Source organism: Aethalodelphis obliquidens, unplaced genomic scaffold (genome assembly GCF_003676395.1).
Source record: "Aethalodelphis obliquidens isolate GAN/ISIS:26980383/991018 unplaced genomic scaffold, ASM367639v1 scaffold29, whole genome shotgun sequence".
Taxonomy (NCBI): domain Eukaryota; kingdom Metazoa; phylum Chordata; class Mammalia; order Artiodactyla; family Delphinidae; genus Aethalodelphis; species Aethalodelphis obliquidens.
The window spans coordinates 11,429,568-11,448,064 of record NW_020837973.1 but is presented as its reverse complement, the minus strand read 5'-3'; the positions used below and the strand labels follow the sequence as shown (position 1 = coordinate 11,448,064).

At 39.1% G+C, this 18,497-nt stretch overlaps 1 protein-coding gene across 1 annotated transcript in view; it reads left to right on the top strand.

The window, feature by feature from the left end:
- Positions 1-18,497, top strand: part of DNAH5 (dynein axonemal heavy chain 5) — a 202,004-nt gene that overhangs the window by 161,711 nt on the left and 21,796 nt on the right. Inside the window, exons 65-70 of the mRNA XM_027125332.1 lie at positions 5,002-5,245; positions 6,254-6,368; positions 6,857-7,047; positions 10,932-11,053; positions 13,916-14,065; positions 16,868-17,113. Coding sequence (XP_026981133.1) covers positions 5,002-5,245; positions 6,254-6,368; positions 6,857-7,047; positions 10,932-11,053; positions 13,916-14,065; positions 16,868-17,113 — 1,068 coding nt within the window. The remainder of the gene's footprint in view (positions 1-5,001; positions 5,246-6,253; positions 6,369-6,856; positions 7,048-10,931; positions 11,054-13,915; positions 14,066-16,867; positions 17,114-18,497) is intronic.

The following is an 18,497-nucleotide window of genomic DNA, read 5'->3' as shown; positions in this document are numbered from 1 at the left end:
GTTATCACCATTGTTATTGGTGGTGGAGAAAAAATAAATCTGTTTCTGAGTTCAGTTGTTTAATCTTTCATTTTAATTACCAGTGCAAGGTACAGAGAGAAAGAATCTTTGGGAATAAAGCCTGGGTGATACGTTAAAAATGAGAACTGTGGAAGGCTGTCATCTATTTCCTTTTATTGATTCCAAAACTTTGGTTATAGTTGAAGTTTATGAACAGAAAGAATTTGAGTTTTCATTTGCATCCTTGTTGAGCCACTTAACTTTTGATCATGTAATTGATCAATAGTACATTTCATGAAGTTGTACTGAATCACTGATGTACTTTCTTATTCAATTCAGGGATACTTTTCACATTATCACAGTTTATATAAAATTTTTACGTTGTGGTCTTAATGTATAGAATATATAGCACAAATGTGTGTGTGTGTGCGTGTGTGCATGTGTGTGTGCTAAGAGATAATCCCTTTGGTGGGAAAAATGCTAATAGACAAAATTATTTTGATTAATTTTGCCCCTTCGTATTAATTTGTAAAAGAACTGTATTATGGAACTAAAGTTGTAGTTCAACAGAAATATGTTTAAATCTGTCATACAAATGAAAATATGCCTAAAACTTTATCCCATAGGTTTTCCATTTTTAAAACTCAAATGAAAAGCAAATAGCAATTGTTCTATTTTCTTTCAGAGGTATCTTTCTTTGCCCCATAACTATTGTTCTAGTCTACTGTTTGGCCACTGGTGTGCTATTTAATGAACAGTTTGCTTTTGGAATTCCAAATATTACTTTAGGTTGTAGTATTTACTTTAGAGTATATTATTTCATCAGTTTCAAACTATGGGGGAAATGTACTCCTTAGCCTTATTTTAATCCTTTGGGAATATAAGCATTTCTTTAAGTGACAATTTTATTTAATTAATGTTAACAATGACATTAAATTGACCATAATCAACTCAATAATGTTCAAGCTTTTACTTACTATCTTTAAAATCAGGAAAGGAATAATTTGTACTTTATTGTATGTATTACTAGTAAGTATGTTTATTTTCTTAATAATGGTTTTCATAAGCACTGTGGAGGCATAATTTTAGTCTCAATCCTGTAGTTCTCAAGTGGAGATGAGATTGGAAATGTAGGTTGTAACAGGTTTTGCAAACTATGTTGAAAATTTTGGACCTTTCCAAATAGTAAAGGAAAGGTCTATGACTGGGAGCAGAGAAGGGGGTGATGGCAGAGCAAAAGATCAGTGGGGAGACCAGTTATGGTTAGTGTAGTCCCCCAAGCAGTAATTAAAGCCTACATTAGGGCAATTGCTATGTAATTGGAAAAAAATGGAGGAAGGCTTATGCAGGAAGCCTCAGTAAGACTTGGTGCCGATTTCGGATTTGATAGCCCATGGTCTCATCTCCAGCAGACATGAAAGCATGCATCCTTAGCATTGTAAGTGCAAGATTAGAAAGTTCTCCTTAAAAAAAATCCCTTTCAGCTCCATTATTATGCTTTTACAATGATAGGTGAAATTCTAAAGTGTGATTTATTTTGTACCAACTTATAATTTTACTTTTCAAACTACTCATTTCCAAATAAATATTACAGTGCATCTGAAAAATCCATGCTGGAAACGAGTGAAGGGAGGGGATAGAGAGAAGAGACGTCTTCTGAGCAGCTGTCATGATCCAGTCACTGGTTTGAGCTTCTTTGCTAATGATATTCTTACAATCACTCTCTGAGCTGTTTTTATGTCCATTTTGCAGATGAAGAAACTGAGGCTTATAGACTTGCTTAACATGGCCAAGGTCATGCAGTTAATAAGTCCTGGGTGTTAGAATTTAAAGTGTCTTCCTGATGTCAAAATGCTCACTCTTCTCACTGTTTTACTTTCCTTCCCTTACCTGTCTTCATGTGCGGACTTTTATCAGGCTCACCTTTAAGAACTCAGAAACGATAATGAGAGTGTGTAAAATTTAAGAATATGGCAATAAAAATACTTGAATTCTTTCCATTTAATTTTATTATCACTTTGTTTCCTAGTGTAACCATATTGTGAGTGCATTTATTATAACTGCCCATGGAAAGGAATTTTATCGTAACCATTGAATGTCACTTGTTTATACTAATTTCTACATTATCTCAAATACAAGATTATTATCTGGTAAATAAATGAATTAAAATGACCAGTAAGGATAGTGCCAACAAACACATGAAAGGATGCTCAACATCACTAATCATTAGAGAAATGCAAATGGCAACTACAATGAGGTATCACCTCACACCAGTTAGAATGGCCATTATCAAAAAATCTACAAACAATAAATGCTGGAGAGGGTGTGGAGAAAAGGGAACCCTCTTGCACTGTTGGTGGGAATGTAAATTGATACAGCCACTATGGAGAACAATATGGAGGTTCCTTAAAAAACTAAAAATAGAACTACCATATGACCCAGCAATCCCAGTACTGGGCATATACCCTGAGAAAGCCATAATTCAAAAAGACACATGCACCCCAATGTTCATTGCAGCACTGTTTACAATAGCCAGGTCATGGAAGCAACCTAAGTGTCCATCAACAGATGAATGGATAAAGAAGATGTGGCACATATATACAATGGAATATTACTCAGCCATAAAAAGGAACGAAATTGAGTTATTTGTAGTGAGGTGGATGGACCTAGAGTCTGTCATACAGAGTGAAGTAAGTCAGGTAGAGAAAAATACTGGATGCTAACACATTATATGGAATCTAAAAGAAAAAAAAATGGTTCTGAAGAACCTAGGGGCAGGACAGGAATAAAGATGCAGACGTAGAGAATGGACTTGATGACACCGGGAGGGGGAAGGGTAAGCTGGAACAAAGTGAGAGAGTGGCATGGACATATATACACTTCCAAACGTAAAATATATAGCTAGTGGGACGCAGCTGCCTAGCACAGGGAGGTCAGCTCGGTGCTTTGCGTCCACCTAGAGGGGTGGGATAGGGAGGGTGGGAGGGAGACGCAAGAGGGAGGGGATATGGGGATATATGTATATGTATAGCTGATTCACTTTGTTATGCAGCAGCAACTAACACAGCAATGTAAAGCAATTATTCTCCACTAAAGATGTTAAAAAAAATAAATAAAATGACCAGTAAGGAAGCTTTCAAATGTAACCAAATAACACATGGAAGCAAAGACAGTAAGAGCAGGTCTTAATTGCATTGCTGTATCTCAAAGAATTAAGAATTGATGCAAGTTTGAGCTTTTGTTTTGCTTAAAGAGGGAATTTTTCTTTTTTCTAGAATGTTCCAGGACCTGACTCACTGTGCTCAGAGCATGAGTTGGGAGCCTGGTAGGGTCCCACCCACCATAACTGTTCAACCAATGGTGATTAACTAGCTAGAACATACAGCAGAGGCCAGTGCTCTTTGCTTTTTGCCTTCGTGCAGTTTTGCTACCATGACCTTTATTTTTAACTTCATGGTTTTTGTTACAAAGGGAGAATTTTCATGTCTGTATTTCTGGCACTACGACATGACTAGATTTTCTGGTACACTAATGTGTTTCAGTTTATCAGTTTGAAAAGGGGTATAGCATTTAATCATTCACCGGGCAATATTGAGAGCCTACTACGTATCGGACATTGTACTAAGAGATGGAGAATGTATCAATGAACCAAAAAATGCTTGCAGCATAACTATTAAGTAATTTATACGTTATTAGAAAGAAAGTAAATAATCACATAATTAATGAATAGTCCTATTATATTTTATATGATTTCATGTGATTCATCACTGCATATAACTTTAGATTTGTAGTTTTCTCGATAGGGGGTAGAATCTACAAAACCTGCTGAGCCATATCCAGAATACCTAACTGAGTATTTACCTTTCTGAAGCTGCTCTAGCAGTGTGAGCTTGGTATCACATGCCCAGGTACCCGCACACCTGGAAGTGCCGACAGTGCTCTCCTGTTCAAGTCACCTGCATTTAACCCTCGTTTCCCCATACTGTATTTACACTGAAATGTGCGTAACTTTAGTAATGCAGGTAAGCATAGGTACCTTGTCAATGGACACTATATTTAGAAAGCTTTTCAAGCAAACTTGCTAATGCATATCTTTCTCTTCCAATTTTAAGTTCTATTTCCTCATTGTGTTTTCCTCTTTTGAATCTTTTATTAACTTCAAGTTAGAGTCTCTCATGAAACAATTTGACTTTCATGTACAATTTGACTTGGTGCTGGCAGCGTCTCCCAGCCTCTGGGTTTCCTGCTGCCCTTGGCTTGTTGAGTGTCATGGCTGTTTCCTCCTTCCCTCACCCTCACCAACCCCATCTTTTCTTTCCTTCTCTTTCACTGTCTCTCCCTCTCCAAACTACCAAAAGGAAGGAATAGCCAATAAGGGCAATAATCTTCCAAAGCCATTCTCTCCCCAGCTACCCATAAAAGCCTTTTAGGAAGGATTCAGAATGTCCCTTCTCTTGGAGAGGACAGCATCTATTCTTTTCAGGTCAAGATGATTTTTCAATTTAAATGTACCTGCGGTAGCAGCGCAGTTTGCTTGCCTAACTTTTGGACACTTGCTTGTCACAGAGTTGGATACTATTTCAACATACAAGTTGAGAATAATCACATTCAAACAACCATAGAGCTCTTTTAAACAAGAAACCAGACAGAGGTAAATGTATTTAATCTGAGACGCATATATTGTCTTCAAATAAATTTCAGTTTCGAAACAGGAGTAAATATGATCACAGAAGTCCCTTAAAAATGAGTTGACTTTAGGAAATAAATAGATGGTAAATAGTTAATACTGGTAATATTTTTAGCACATTTTACATTGTTTGCCACCAATTCTTCTTTCCTCCATTAATTCTCCTCCTCTAATTTTGATGTCCGTATTTCCTGCAGTCAAATATGATAACTACAGTACAGGAACTCGAGAGCAGCCCCATAGGTAAACTTTTTAAGGAATGGCCAAACCATAGGTGTTCATTAAGAAAAAAAGATATTTATGCAAATTAACAGGAACTGGAGAAAGAAAGAACTCATCTCATGGAAGATGTAACTGCAAACAAGAGGAGAATGAAGGAGCTAGAAGATAATTTGCTTTACCGTCTGACCAGTACCCAGGGGTCCCTGGTGGAAGATGAGAGTATCATCCTTGTGTTGAGTAACACAAAAAAGACAGCCGAGGAGGTGACCCAGAAGCTGGAAATCTCAACTGAGACAGAAATTCAAATTAACTCAGCCCGAGAGGAATATAGACCTGGTGAGTTTGGTAATAAAAGACAAATGTCACAGGAAAATGAAGCGAGAAATGAGAATTAGAGAAATTGAAGTAAGGATGTTATGAAAACAACTATGCAACGTGGGGTGGCCATTTGTGTTGTGTGGCATTTCTTTAAATATTCAGTAAAATTGAGACGAAGAAATTTTATAATGGTGTAAATTTTCTAGGTGCTTATAATTCATGTTATTGGCAAATTCTTTAAGATTCCTGTGAACTTATTTTTAAACCAGAAAGTAAAGAGGAGAATTATTAAAGACCTCCGACTACAAACTAGTGAAGTCTGAGGAATTTGTGCTGCATTTGTGGGCTGTTCACTAGTTGTTTATCATTTGGTAACAATAAGCCTGTATTTTGTTTGTAGTCCTGTAGAGTTCCCATGAGTCCAGGTAGTTCTCTGGTCTCATGGGAACTCTTCAACCTTATCCACAGATCAGCAAATCAGTGTTGTTCATGGGTTATAAAGGGAACCTGCTAAAAGAATTCAATTTCCTTTAGTAATTTATCATGCCTTTTGGAAAAATAATTGAAACAATATCTACTGGTGGAGAGTCAGGAGTGTCATCTTTGCGATGCCTTGGCTTACCACCTTGAGGCCAAGTTTAGTCAGGGCTTCCTCACGGAGCTTAAGAATGAGGTCCTTAACAATGCCTACCCAGTTTGCCGGATGTTACAATACAATCCATGCTGTCCCACTGTTTGTCTTTTCTACCTATGAAAGAGTGTAATAAAATTTATTTGTAAGGAATCTAGAGATTCTAAAACAGAAAGTATCATTTAATGAACCCAAATAGCAGACTACTTGTTCAAAGCTTACAAAGAAGAATTAAATATATATGATGACATTGCTCTAGACTCCCATTGTTGGTAGATAGTCATTACTAAGACGTACAAATAAAACTTGTTTCATTTAGCATTTAGACTGATCTGTGCATGGGTCATTTATTTTCTGCACTTGTAGCAAGTGCATCGTTGCTCTTTGTCTTTTAGTTGCTACTCGGGGCAGCATCCTCTACTTCCTCATCACGGAAATGTGCCTGGTTAGTGAGATGTATCAGACTTCGCTCCGCCAGTTTCTTGGCTTGTTTGACCTTTCCTTGGCCAGGTACGTCTGTACTCAGGAAGCCAAGCTGAATTCTGTATCTGTGGGTTAGAACGGTGACATTACATTGATAACTTATTTTCCCTTTGCAACTAAGCTGCTTCTTTTTCTTTAAATCTAAGTTGAGTGTAATTACCAGTGTGTTAACAAATCATTCTCATTTGTCATTTTATGCTTAGAGAAAGCTCTACCAACTATTCATCCACTGATTGATTCCTTTGGTTTCCCCAAGTTTCTGTTAAACAAGAAAATTCCCCAGACATTGTTGTGAGTAATAATACTCCGCAGGTAAAATTGATTCAGACAACATGGGGGATTCTGTTATTTCATGTGGAGAGAGTGCTTGTTATTTTAGATTTAGGAGGCTTACTCTTGATGTGTAAAAAATAAGAATTGGTCCTCCAGAGTTACTTATTTTCCATTAAAGGCGTTGTTTTTAGGGACAATTGAAAAGGATGGGGCAAGGCTGATTTAAATGTTCTCTTCTCCAGGTCTGTCAAGAGCCCAGTTACAAGCAAGAGGATCGCTAATATCATTGAGCACATGACCTATGAGGTTTATAAGTACACGGCTCGGGGTTTGTACGAGGGGCACAAATTTCTCTTCACCCTGCTGCTTACCCTAAAGATTGACATGCAGAGGAACCGAGTCAAGCATGAAGAGTTTCTCACCCTTATTAAAGGTCAGTATTAGAATAGAAAGCATTGTGCAGATGCAGGAATTATAGTGAAGGTCTTGTGCATTTTTCTTTTTAGCAATAGCAGTTTCCTTGCATTTCACTGAAGATTACATTTATGTGAGATTTTTTTTAACATTAAAAAAATTAATCACTAATTAATTAATCTTTTTATTTTTGGCTGTGTTGTGTCTTTGTTGCTGTGCACGGGCTTTCTCTAGTTGCGGCGAGCGGGGGCTACTCTTCGTTGTGGTGTGCGGGCTTCTCATTGTGGTGGCTTTTCTTGTTGTGGAGCACGGGCTCTAGGCATGCGGGCTTCAGTAGTTGTGGCATGCGGGCTCAGTAGTTGTGGTGCACGGGCTCAGTTGCTCCATGGCATGTGGGATTTTCCTGGACCAGGGATCGAACCCGTGTCCCCTGCATTGGCAGGTGGATTCTTAACCACTGCGCCACCAGGGAAGTCTGAGCTATTTTATTTGTTCATTAATTGCATGAATATTTATTGGGAAACTATTGCATGCCAGGACACAGAATAGGCGCTTGAAACATAATAAACAGTAAGTAAATTGTGCAGTGTGTGAGGAGCTCGTAAGCACTATGGAAAAACGGAGAAGGATAAGGGAGTTGGGGAATGTTTAGTATGTGGAGTGGGGAAGGTTTAAAATTTTTAATGGGATATTTAATGGGATCTCTCATTGGGTAGGATTCCCGAGAGATGGACAGGTGGCCAAGACCTGAGGGACCAGGGGATGCTGGTCCTGGGGATGTTTAGAGAAAGTGCTGAAGGTTGAGGAGGTGACATCAATGCCTCTAGTGGGAGAGGGCGTCCTATGATGAAGGCAAAGCAAAGCAACCAGGGCGGCTGGAGCAGAGTGGGTGAGGTGACCATGCCACTCATCCCATGGATATTTCCTCTGTATCTATTGTAGCATTGATCACAGACAGGGCCCCTCTGCTGTGGAAGGCTGGGAAACACACATTTGCTATCACATTCTTGAATGTCTGGACAAAAAGTATTTAAAGGAACAGTGGAAATGATGCTAGGCTCGAAATGGTTTTATCTACTCTACCTTTTTAAACAAAGGCTTATCTTTAAAGCTAAGGCACAACTTTATCTTTGGAGGGGTGGATTTTCATTGACTTCACCTACATGGAGAGTAGATTTGCAGAGGAACTTGAAGAGGATCCCAGTGGGGGCAGTAGAGAAGGGCACACATGGGGGTATGTAGGTCAGAGTCATACTTATACATACACAAATGCATATTCATGTTCATATACCTATGCTTATGCATCTATAACTATATCTATGTATCTTATGGTAGCAATAAAGACTTATTTAGTTAGACTTGAAAACTCAGAAATTATGATTTGTGGATGATCTCTCTTTCTCTTTCTCTCTCTTGTTTCTAAACGTTGAACCCTTGACCCTTAGGTTTCTTTTTGTTCCAAGTGTCCTAAATCGGAGCACATGGAAGATGAATGGTCTGGTGAGACATCACCTTAGGTGGACATGTAGGTGTAGGAGTTGCCTTCTTCAGTGAGTCCTTCGTATATAAATGATTTCTGGCCTCAGTGACTCTGGTCCTCCAGCTGATGGAGCTTCCTATGGGAAAGTTGTTCCTGACACCCTCAATTCAGGCGTGAGATGCATTTCCCTATGGAAATGTCATTGAACATAGTGTCCAGAAATACTGTAAAGTGTGTTACAGTTTGGCGTGATCGAAACAAACATGGGATTTAGAGTTGGGAAGACTCTAAGGGAAAACAGTGGCTTTGCCACCTTCTGGATGAGTGGTTTTGATCAGGTTATTTACACTTTTCAAGCTTCAGTTGCCTCAGCTATGAAACAAAGATAGTCAAATTTACATAACAGGATTATTGAGAATTCGCACAACTTATATAAACCCTGGCACATAGAACAGCTCAACAGATGATAGGCATTGTTATATTATCTTTAGTTTTTTAGTTTATTTCGATTAGTCTGAGGTTTGCGTAGGTTGGACAGGATTTTGTGGGACTTTGGCATTCAACAGCTATTTCTTATACTCCTTTAGGCCACAGAGTTTCATAAGATTTCCCTTCGTTAGTTATGTTGGTGAAAGCTACCCAATGACATGAACTCTTTCTGTAAGGACTTTAAAATCACTTGTTTGAAAATGTTATTTAGATAGCAACAGTGTTTTGATACTGATTTTTTAATTTACTCATCTCTAAGATGGGAAAGCATCAGGCTGGATGACTACGTCTGCCTTAGCTATGCCGCTTCACGATACAAGGTACAACTTGTATAAATCATTGTAAGCATGTTTCACTTTTACAAGGTATAATGATAAAGATTTAAACCTTCTTTCTCCCAAAGCAAGGGTTTGAGGGATGAAGGGACTGGCCTAATTCTCAATCATCTTGAGAATTTAGTTTGAATTATTCCTATCCCAGCAGTTTATTCATCAAAAGTCCATCTAATCTCATGCCATATTATCCAGGAATATGTTCCCCACTCCCTGCCATTACAACATTCTTTGTTGCTCAAAGTATACTTTTGAGGCAGGCAAGATATTCATGACAGTGTTACCCTCTATTAAACAATGAATAATCTTTGGCTGCAAGGAACACTCTTTTCCACGAAAAGCTTCTCCCTAATCCTGTGGTGAATACATTATTCTTTTCAGTTTGTTGGAAAATGGACAGTTTCCATGGAAATTGGTGTGACAGTTTTCAACACAGTGGCATTGTCCTTAGGTCTTTAACTGCTTCCTGGTGTTCAAGCAATCTGTTTTGCTTTCATAAGCTAATATTTTCACCGAAATGGCTTCACTTACCTCTTGTTCCACTTACCTTGGACGTCTACTAAGATGGATTTGGCAAAAGACAGCAATTTCGTGGGGTCCATGGTACCTGAATAAAGTAGAGATTGGCTCAGTAAATATCTTGAGTATTATTACTTGTTTATGACCTGCTCTGTTCAAAAAAAGATTGTAGCCAAATGGATTGGTTATATCTTTCTAAGAATTATGGTTAGAGCATATTTTCCCTGAAACATTTTAATAGATGTTATTTATTGAACAGTATATTTTATCCTATAGAAGACTTGCTAACCCTTTCTTTGACCTAAAATATGATTGTTCACACATTTAGTTTTTCTGGGATGGGCAACAATAACTTTTTAAACTGTCATTTGTTTTCTGGTGCTGTGAGAGTTATATGAGTTATGTGAGCGTAGGTAAGTCATCAGCAAAAAGATAGGCGTCAGTACCAAATGGAAATGTTTGTTGTGGGTAGATTGACGAAAAATAAGTGACATAGCACAGGGCCCTTGGGTGTGCTCAAAATGGATGTAAATAATATACTGATTTATAGAGGAGAACCCTTCAAACGCAGGTAGTGCTACTAACGTTTCTAGATAAATTATCTCCTTAAAATGAGCTTGTGCCAATATTTGGCAATTCTTAATGCTGACAATAGCTGCTCATTTAGTGACCCTCTGCTTTGTCCTTGATCCTGTTTTGAGTGCTGTACACTCACTTTATATATTTTCTGCCATTATCACAACACCTATCACTTATTCCCATTGTACATATTTGGAAACAGAGTTCCAGACAGATGAGCTGGCTTGTCCCAGACCTTGGCCAGCTGGAGCTAAGACAGAATCCACTACTTACCTAAATCCAAAGCTATATTATTGATCCTTAAATGTGTTTTTCTAAAATCATCTATTCCTTTATTAAATGTTAAAGCTTGTTCATCACTATGACTTATATTTCTGAGTTTAATAAATGTCTAGGTAGTAAAAGAATTGATATTAAAATAGTTCCAGCAAAAGCTTTTTATAAAGAGATTGTTTTACAGTAAAGAAAGAAAAATTTAATAACTTAATATGTTTAACTTGAAAGGTGGTGCCTCGTTGGACTTGAAAGCCTGTCCTCCTAAACCAGCCAAATGGATCCTGGACATGACCTGGCTGAATTTGGTGGAACTGAGCAAACTTAGACAGTTTTCTGATGTCCTTGATCAGGTAACTTGTGCTTTGAGTAAACTTATGATCATGTCACAGTGAGCAGCTTCCTGATTTATCATTTGGCTACACTACTTGGGGAAGAGAGAGATTTCTTTGTCACTCTTAAAATGGTATGACCAGTGCTTGACTTTCCTCCCCGCTCACTCATACTCTGATAAAGCACACTCCATCCATGGCAGGCTGGTCTCGCAGGAAGAAATTAGTTACCTGGGAAGTTTAACCAACGCTGACCTGGATGATATGTCAGTATCACCAATTGGAGACCCTCGAGTGGGGAAACAGATTCAATTCGATTAAATGATTAGATATGATTAAAAGGTCTTGCCGTCTTTCTAAAGATCAAATGAAAAGTAATAAGAACACCCTTCCTCTAAGTAATAAATATCCATTCTTACCTCTTGTTTCTCTCTTCTTCCTCTCCTCCTTATACTGCCTTAGCTAGGCATCTGGGTCTGAATCTAACACAAACACCTGGCCTTTTATCTTTAGAAGTCGTTGTCCTTTCATAAGCAGCAAGTTCCTGATGAATTGTGTATATATGGGTATTATGGAACTTGGGTATAGAAAGTTGAATTGGGACAAGCCAGGAAATAGCTTCTTGAGAATCTGATGACCAGCGAGAAGCTGCATGGACCGCAAGGTGGCTTTCTTCAGCTGCCAGATGAAGGCTCTTTTTCACCAGAAAATGTCTTAACACTGGTTCTTTTTTTTTTTTTATCATTAAAGTATAGTTGATTTACAATGTTACGTTAGTTTCTGGTGTACAAGAAAGTGATTTAGTTGTGCATATATATACCTATATTCTTTTCCATTAGGGTTTATTACAAGATATCGACTATAGTTCCCTGTGCTTTACAGTAGGACCTTGTTGTTTATCTATTTTATATACAGTAGTTTGTATCTGTTAATCCCAAGCTCCTAATTTCTCCCTCCCCCACCCCCTTTCCCCTTTGGTAGCTGTAAGTTTGTGTTCTATGTCTGTGAGTCTGTTTCTGTTTCATAGATAAATTTATTTGTATCATATTTTAGGTTCCACATATAAATGATATCATATGGTATTTGTCCTAATGCTCTTTCTTGACTTTGCCAGTTTAAATTGACTGGAAGCTTAAGCTCTGCTATATTTTTATGTTTTGGCTTACACCTGGTGATTACCGTGTAATTAGGGTATAAGCCATTCTTTTGGGTTAAATAGCTTTTTTGGGGGGGAGATTTAATGCATTCTAGCTTGTTCCCCCATGGGATGACTCCTAGTGACCTTTCCTGGACCATTATCAGTCATTGAAGTAGCTGTCTTCTGGAGATTATATTGTATACCTGAAATCCCTCCATATTATGTAGTGTTTCATGATTGAAAGAGGTTATTTTTTTATTCTTACATGATATTTTCTAAATATGAACCCAAATGGTTTTTCCTTTGATTAGATCTCCAAGGAAAACACTTGGGGCTGTAATCAAAGGGAATATACCAGAGAACATAAGATCATGTTTATCTGCAGATGTGATTTATTCTATGATTTTGAGGTGCTTGCCCATGTAATGCTTGCCTCTCTTTGATTTTTTAAGCTTCAAATGATAATGGACTGTGTTTTTTTCCTTTATCAATTGCCTAAAGGAAGCAAGTGTGATTATTCATTTGATGCTGATATTAAGTGGTGTATTTCAAATTACTGTAGATTAATAGAGTATTGACCAAGAGACTTCAATAATAAACATGTATTAAATGTCTTCTTTTGTTCCAAGAATGGTCCTGGGAAATGAGGAAACATAAGTGAATGAGACTTGGTTCTTTTTTTTTAAAATAAATTTATTTGTTTTATTTTGGGACTTCCCTGGTGGCGCAGTGGTTAAGAATCCGCCTGCCAGTGCAGGGGACATGGGTTCGAGCCCTGGTCTGGGAAGATCCCACATGCCGTGGAGCAACTAAGCCCATGCACCACAGCTACTGAGCCTGAGCTCTAGAGCCTGGGAGCCACAACTACTAAGCCCACGTGCCACAACTACTGAGCCCGTGCGCCTAGAGCCCGTGCTCCGCAACAAGAGAAGCCACTGCAATGAGAAGTCCGCGCACCGCAACAAAGAGTAGCCCCTGCTCGCCGCAACTAGAGAGAGCCCATGTGCAGCAATGAAGACCCAAGGCAGCCAAAAATAAAAAGATAAATAAATAAATAAAATAATAAATTTATTTATTTTTGGCTGCGTTGGGTCTTCGTTGCGCACGGGCTTTCTCTAGTTGTGGCGAGTGGGGGCTACTCCTCATTGTGGTTCACGTTGCATTGGCTTCTCTTGTTGTGGAGCACGGGCTCTAGGAGCATGGGCTTCAGTAGTTGTGACTCGAGGGCTCTAGAGCGCAGGCTCAGTAGCTGTGGCTTACGGGCCTAGTTGCTTCCCGGCGTGTGGGATCTTCCCGGACCAGGGATCGAACCCATGTCCCCTTCATTGGCAGGCAGATTCTTAACCACTGCGCCACCAGGGAAGCCTGAGACTTGGTTCTTAGTCATAGGGGATCTCATGGAGCAAAACAGATTTCCTTAAAATAATGAAAATGAATTTCCATTGATTTCTCTATTCTTTGCAGATTTGTTCCCACAAAGTCATAGAAGAAATTCCACAACCCAGGGCTCTCCCTCCTTTAAGAGGGAGCCGGAGGCTGGTGTTAGTACAGACTGACTTTAGAGCAAATCACATTTGATTTTAGACTCTCAACTTTTTGGTGCTAGGATATAAAATTTTAAAAAATACTCAAGGAATAGCATTCACACATGCCTGGAATGGTCAGAAAGAGAAAAAATATCTGTGAATGCTTACTGAAAGATTTTTCTGTGGTGTGACACTTTTCTTATCCCCTGGTATTTTCAGATATCAAGAAATGAGAAAATGTGGAAAATTTGGTTTGATAAGAAAAACCCTGAGGAGGAACCCCTTCCAAATGCCTACGATAAATCTCTAGACGGCTTTAGACGTCTTCTCCTTATTAGATCCTGGTGTCCCGACAGAACCATTGCCCAGGTAAAAAGTACATATTTTAAAAATAGGAGAATATTTTAAAGGAACATTTCCTTTTAAATTTAAAAGAATATTTAAAATATTAATCCCAATGAGAATTTTTGTGTCGGCTTCTGTGTAATTTTCTAGCAATACAATTGTGAAAAATGGAAAAATAAACAACAAGTAAGTGTACGGAGGAGTATATTTGGGCTAAGTGATTTAATAATTTCCTTTGGTCTAAGTGATACAACAAGAGTGAATGAGGAAACTATGTAAGGTGGTTATATAGGTCTAATGTGAAGGTAATGCATTGTTTTTCCATATTATTTTTATATTAACTCAAAAAAGATATGGCTACTCCATTTTGCTAGTAGTAAAGTGATGTTTCTTGAATAGAAAGACTGCTCAGGTACTGGGGAGGGGAGAGGAAGACTACAGGGCAGTATAGCATCCCCAAATCCGTAGCCATTACACCAGGATGTGTCACAAACCTCGATGTGAGAAAGAAGGTTTGCCTAAATTTCTTTGAACGATACATGTGGTTTAAATGTAAACCCTGGCTCTACAAGATCCATCTTTTCAAAGACTTTTAATCTGTTGGCCTTACCGTCATGGAAATTTACCCATGAAACAGACTTGTGGTGTCTTGCCTTCACAGCTAAAAGTTGAACTCTACTATTCACAGACATTGATTTTTTTTTTTTAAGGCCTTCTTTAAATAAGTCATAAAATAACAGTAGGCTGGGATTTCTAATAGAATGTAGGAATTTTTCCCCTTCACTCTCCAGAGGGAGTGTTAAAAACATATGGAGTAACCACCTGGGTACTGTGGAATCATGAAAACAACTAGATTCAATCATTTATTGTGAAAAGGAAAATGAGTTTTGCAACTCAGGGCACTGAGATCACCCTTCCTTTGGTTTTTCTTCTCAACTTCATTACTTTTATCCTGCCCAAATGAATTGTCAAACAGTCGCCTTATTTAAGGGGAGTGTAGAAGTTTCTCTTCTTTTCCCCTTCCTTCTCTCCTTCCTCCCTCCCTCCCTCCCTTCCCTCCCTCTCTCCTTCCTTCCCTTTTTATATTTTTCATAACACTTTATTGGGTTCAGTGCTGAAATTTAAGTGTCTACCACCCCTTTGTAACTTTGTCATCTTCATTCTGGCCTCTGTCACCCTTAGGCTGATGACAGCCACAGTCTTTCTAACTGGTCTCCTGTAGTTCATTCTTGCCCAGTCTAGTCCATCTTGTATATTCTAGAAGAAACAGAAATATCATTATGGTATTCCTTTAATGGCTTCCCATGGCCCTTATGGTAACACCCAAGTCTTAAGCAAGATCTAGAAGGCCCCTTGGAAAAATGTTCTCTCCTCTGAAGTTTTTATTCTCATATTAGATTCCTTTTGTGATTTTCAACCAGACACCATTTGGGGAAGCATATTACAAGGTCTACAATGTGGACATATTTAATCCCCATTCCCCACAAGCAACATCAGGCTTGTCCGTAGCATTTTGACTGAGCATGAGTGCATGTCCAGGGACATTCAAAAGCCTGGTTGCAAGAAGAACACACTGTCAGAGGGTGTCTTGTGCTACTGCCTGTTTATGTACAGCTGTGAGCTAAGAATGGTTTTTATAGTTTTAAATGGTTGAAAAAAAGCCAAGAAGAATAATGTTTTGTGATATGTGAAAATTATATAACATTCAAATTCCAGTGTCTATAAACTTTTATTGGAACATAGCCATGCTCATTTATTTATGAACTATCATTTGTTTATGCTGCAGTGGTAGGTTGAATTGGGCAACAGAGTCTGTATGGCCACGAAGGCCTAATATATTTACTACCTGGCTCCTGATGTATGTGTAGGTAACAGTATGTTAGCTCATAGCTTGGATGGAAATGTCCAGGTGGGGTCAGTGCTGAATTCTATGGCAAGATTGGCCATTTTGAACTCCTTGCTATGCCAGAGGACAAAACACCTGGATCCTGAGAGATGCTGCAATGATGGCAGGTACCCAGGTGCCTGTGGCTGAGAAACAACTGCAATTTGTGGAACACCTGAGCGTCCAGCCTTTGAAGTCCTTCCTGATCGTGAAGCACACTGCCCAGTGGCTGTGATGAAGGTGTAAACAAGTAGACTTTTGGAGAAGCCAAAGAACATGTCAGGCACACTTGTAAAGTACCTTTCAGAAAGCTGTAAAAAATGTACAGGCATTTATACTCAGGTTAGAGACTTCAATCCTGGATCTGGCCAACCTTGAAAAAATATTAAGAGGTACAAAATTAAGTGGTACCGTGTGCTCCAAATGCAATTGGATTAAATCTTTAAAAATTAATTAATTTGATAAGTATGCAATAAATTTCACTACATAAGTAGTCACTCAGCAGTAATTATCTATTTGTTAAGTACCCATTAAATCCCAGGCATTGTACTGTTTACTTGATTACTTGAATGCATGTACTTTTCCCTTAAAGCATCCTCAATAATAGAGTTGCCTGATATTTTAAATCTTTTGTATAGCATGAAGCAGCTGGTGTATGGAAACAGGTCCCAGACAAGGAGTCAGCCAACCTGGGTTCTAGTCTTTTAAGTGGGTGATTGTGTTTTTGGCAAGTAACTCAGCTTCTACAGAGTGAGGATTCAAACAAGCAAGCGAACAAACAGATAAACCAACGAGAAAAAAGCCTCTGCCCTATTTTCCTGGCAGGGTTACTGTAGACATCGTTGAGATAATCTACAAAAATGAATTTTGGAAACCACATTGAATTATGCACAAGAAGGAGTTGGAGCTAGTTTTGGTGACCCGTGTACTGTTTTTGGCAGGCACGTAAGTACATCGTGGACTCCATGGGAGAAAAGTATGCGGAAGGTGTTATCCTGGACTTGGAAAAGACATGGGAGGAATCTGATCCACGGACACCACTCATCTGTCTCCTGTCTATGGGCTCAGACCCCACAGGTTCCATCATCGCCTTGGGGAAGAGATTAAAAAGAGAAACCCGCTACGTGTCCATGGGGCAGGGCCAGGAGGTCCACGCTCGCAAGCTCCTGCAGCAGACCATGGCGAATGTGAGACCAGATGTCTCCTTTTGTGTTATGATGTTGACATTGCAGGTTATAGAATAACGATGCAGAGAGCTTATGAATCCTTAAGAGTTTAAACTTAGGTATTGTATTCTGTTTACTAAACAGGAAAAAGCATGATATCTATTAGAAAATTTCCATGGAAAAATGGACACACTTAAAACATTTTCTGCTGAGCCTTGACTTATGGAAAACTTGCCCAGTCAGAACATCTTATTTCCTGACCAGTTTGCATAACGCTCAACCCCACTGCAGGTCCCAAACGCTCTGTAGGGTTCATAGTTCCTCCTCTCTGCCATACGCTCCAACCCCTCCAGCTCTGCTCTTGGAATCCATAACCCTCCAGAATCTACAGCACCATGCCTTTCTTGGGTTCCAGAATGCATCATCTGTGCCCTGGGGTCCCCTAGGCCTGCCCCCAATCCCAGAGGCCAGGAATCTGCTATTATCCTGTGGTGGTACCAGAGGTTTTCAGGAAACCTGGCCTGTTGCCTTCCAGGTGGGTCTCCTAGAGCCCTTTGCAGCTTGCAAATTCAACAGTGTACAGAGCAGACCAAACGCTAAGCTCACCCTGAAACCATTGGGTTCTAGGTCCCAGCTGCTGACTCTAGAATCTTACCACTGTGCTGCATCCTGGTCCCCTTCCCCTGGTCTGGAACTGAGCTTACTGTGTTCTGGAAGCTCCATATTTACCTCTTCCGTCCTCAAGCTGTGCCCTGCCCTCAGCTTTGGCGAAAGGGAGAGGTCTCTCATGTGTGCTGTGCTCTGTCTGATGCACTTAGTTTGTAGTTGGGAGGGAGAGGGCAGAAAGCACCTGATTTAAATATGCTGAGAGATGAAAAAATACATCCATGATTCAGAATCCTAGGTCTGGTCTGACACGAGGGCTTGGTGGGCCTCCGTCCTGGCCTCTCCCCCGTCATCCTCCCTCCCCCTTGACTTCCTTCCTCTGCATAGTACTGTACTTAGAGCAAAAACACTAACATTCACAGGACATGGAGTTATCTTGAATTTAAAATAAATAATGGTGTAACTAATAGCTTCAGGCAACTAAATTCGAATTTAAATGGAATATTTTTAGCCTTCAATTTATCTGTGTTTTTTGTTTAGTAGTTTAATTTCAAGTAAAAAATTTTTAAAAATCTTTATTATTATTAGCATGCTTATAACTTGTCAGAGACAATAGTGTTTTCTGACAGAGTGAACCAACTACCCAAGAATAGCAAAATGGATGATCTGCTCAGTAAGAACACAGAATATTCATACAGAGTGTGGCAATGCCAAAGAAACAACTTTGGCCAAAGATTCCTTTCCACGGGTGAAGATTGAACCTTCCAAGTTCTCACCTAAGAAACTTAGATCAGGAGTC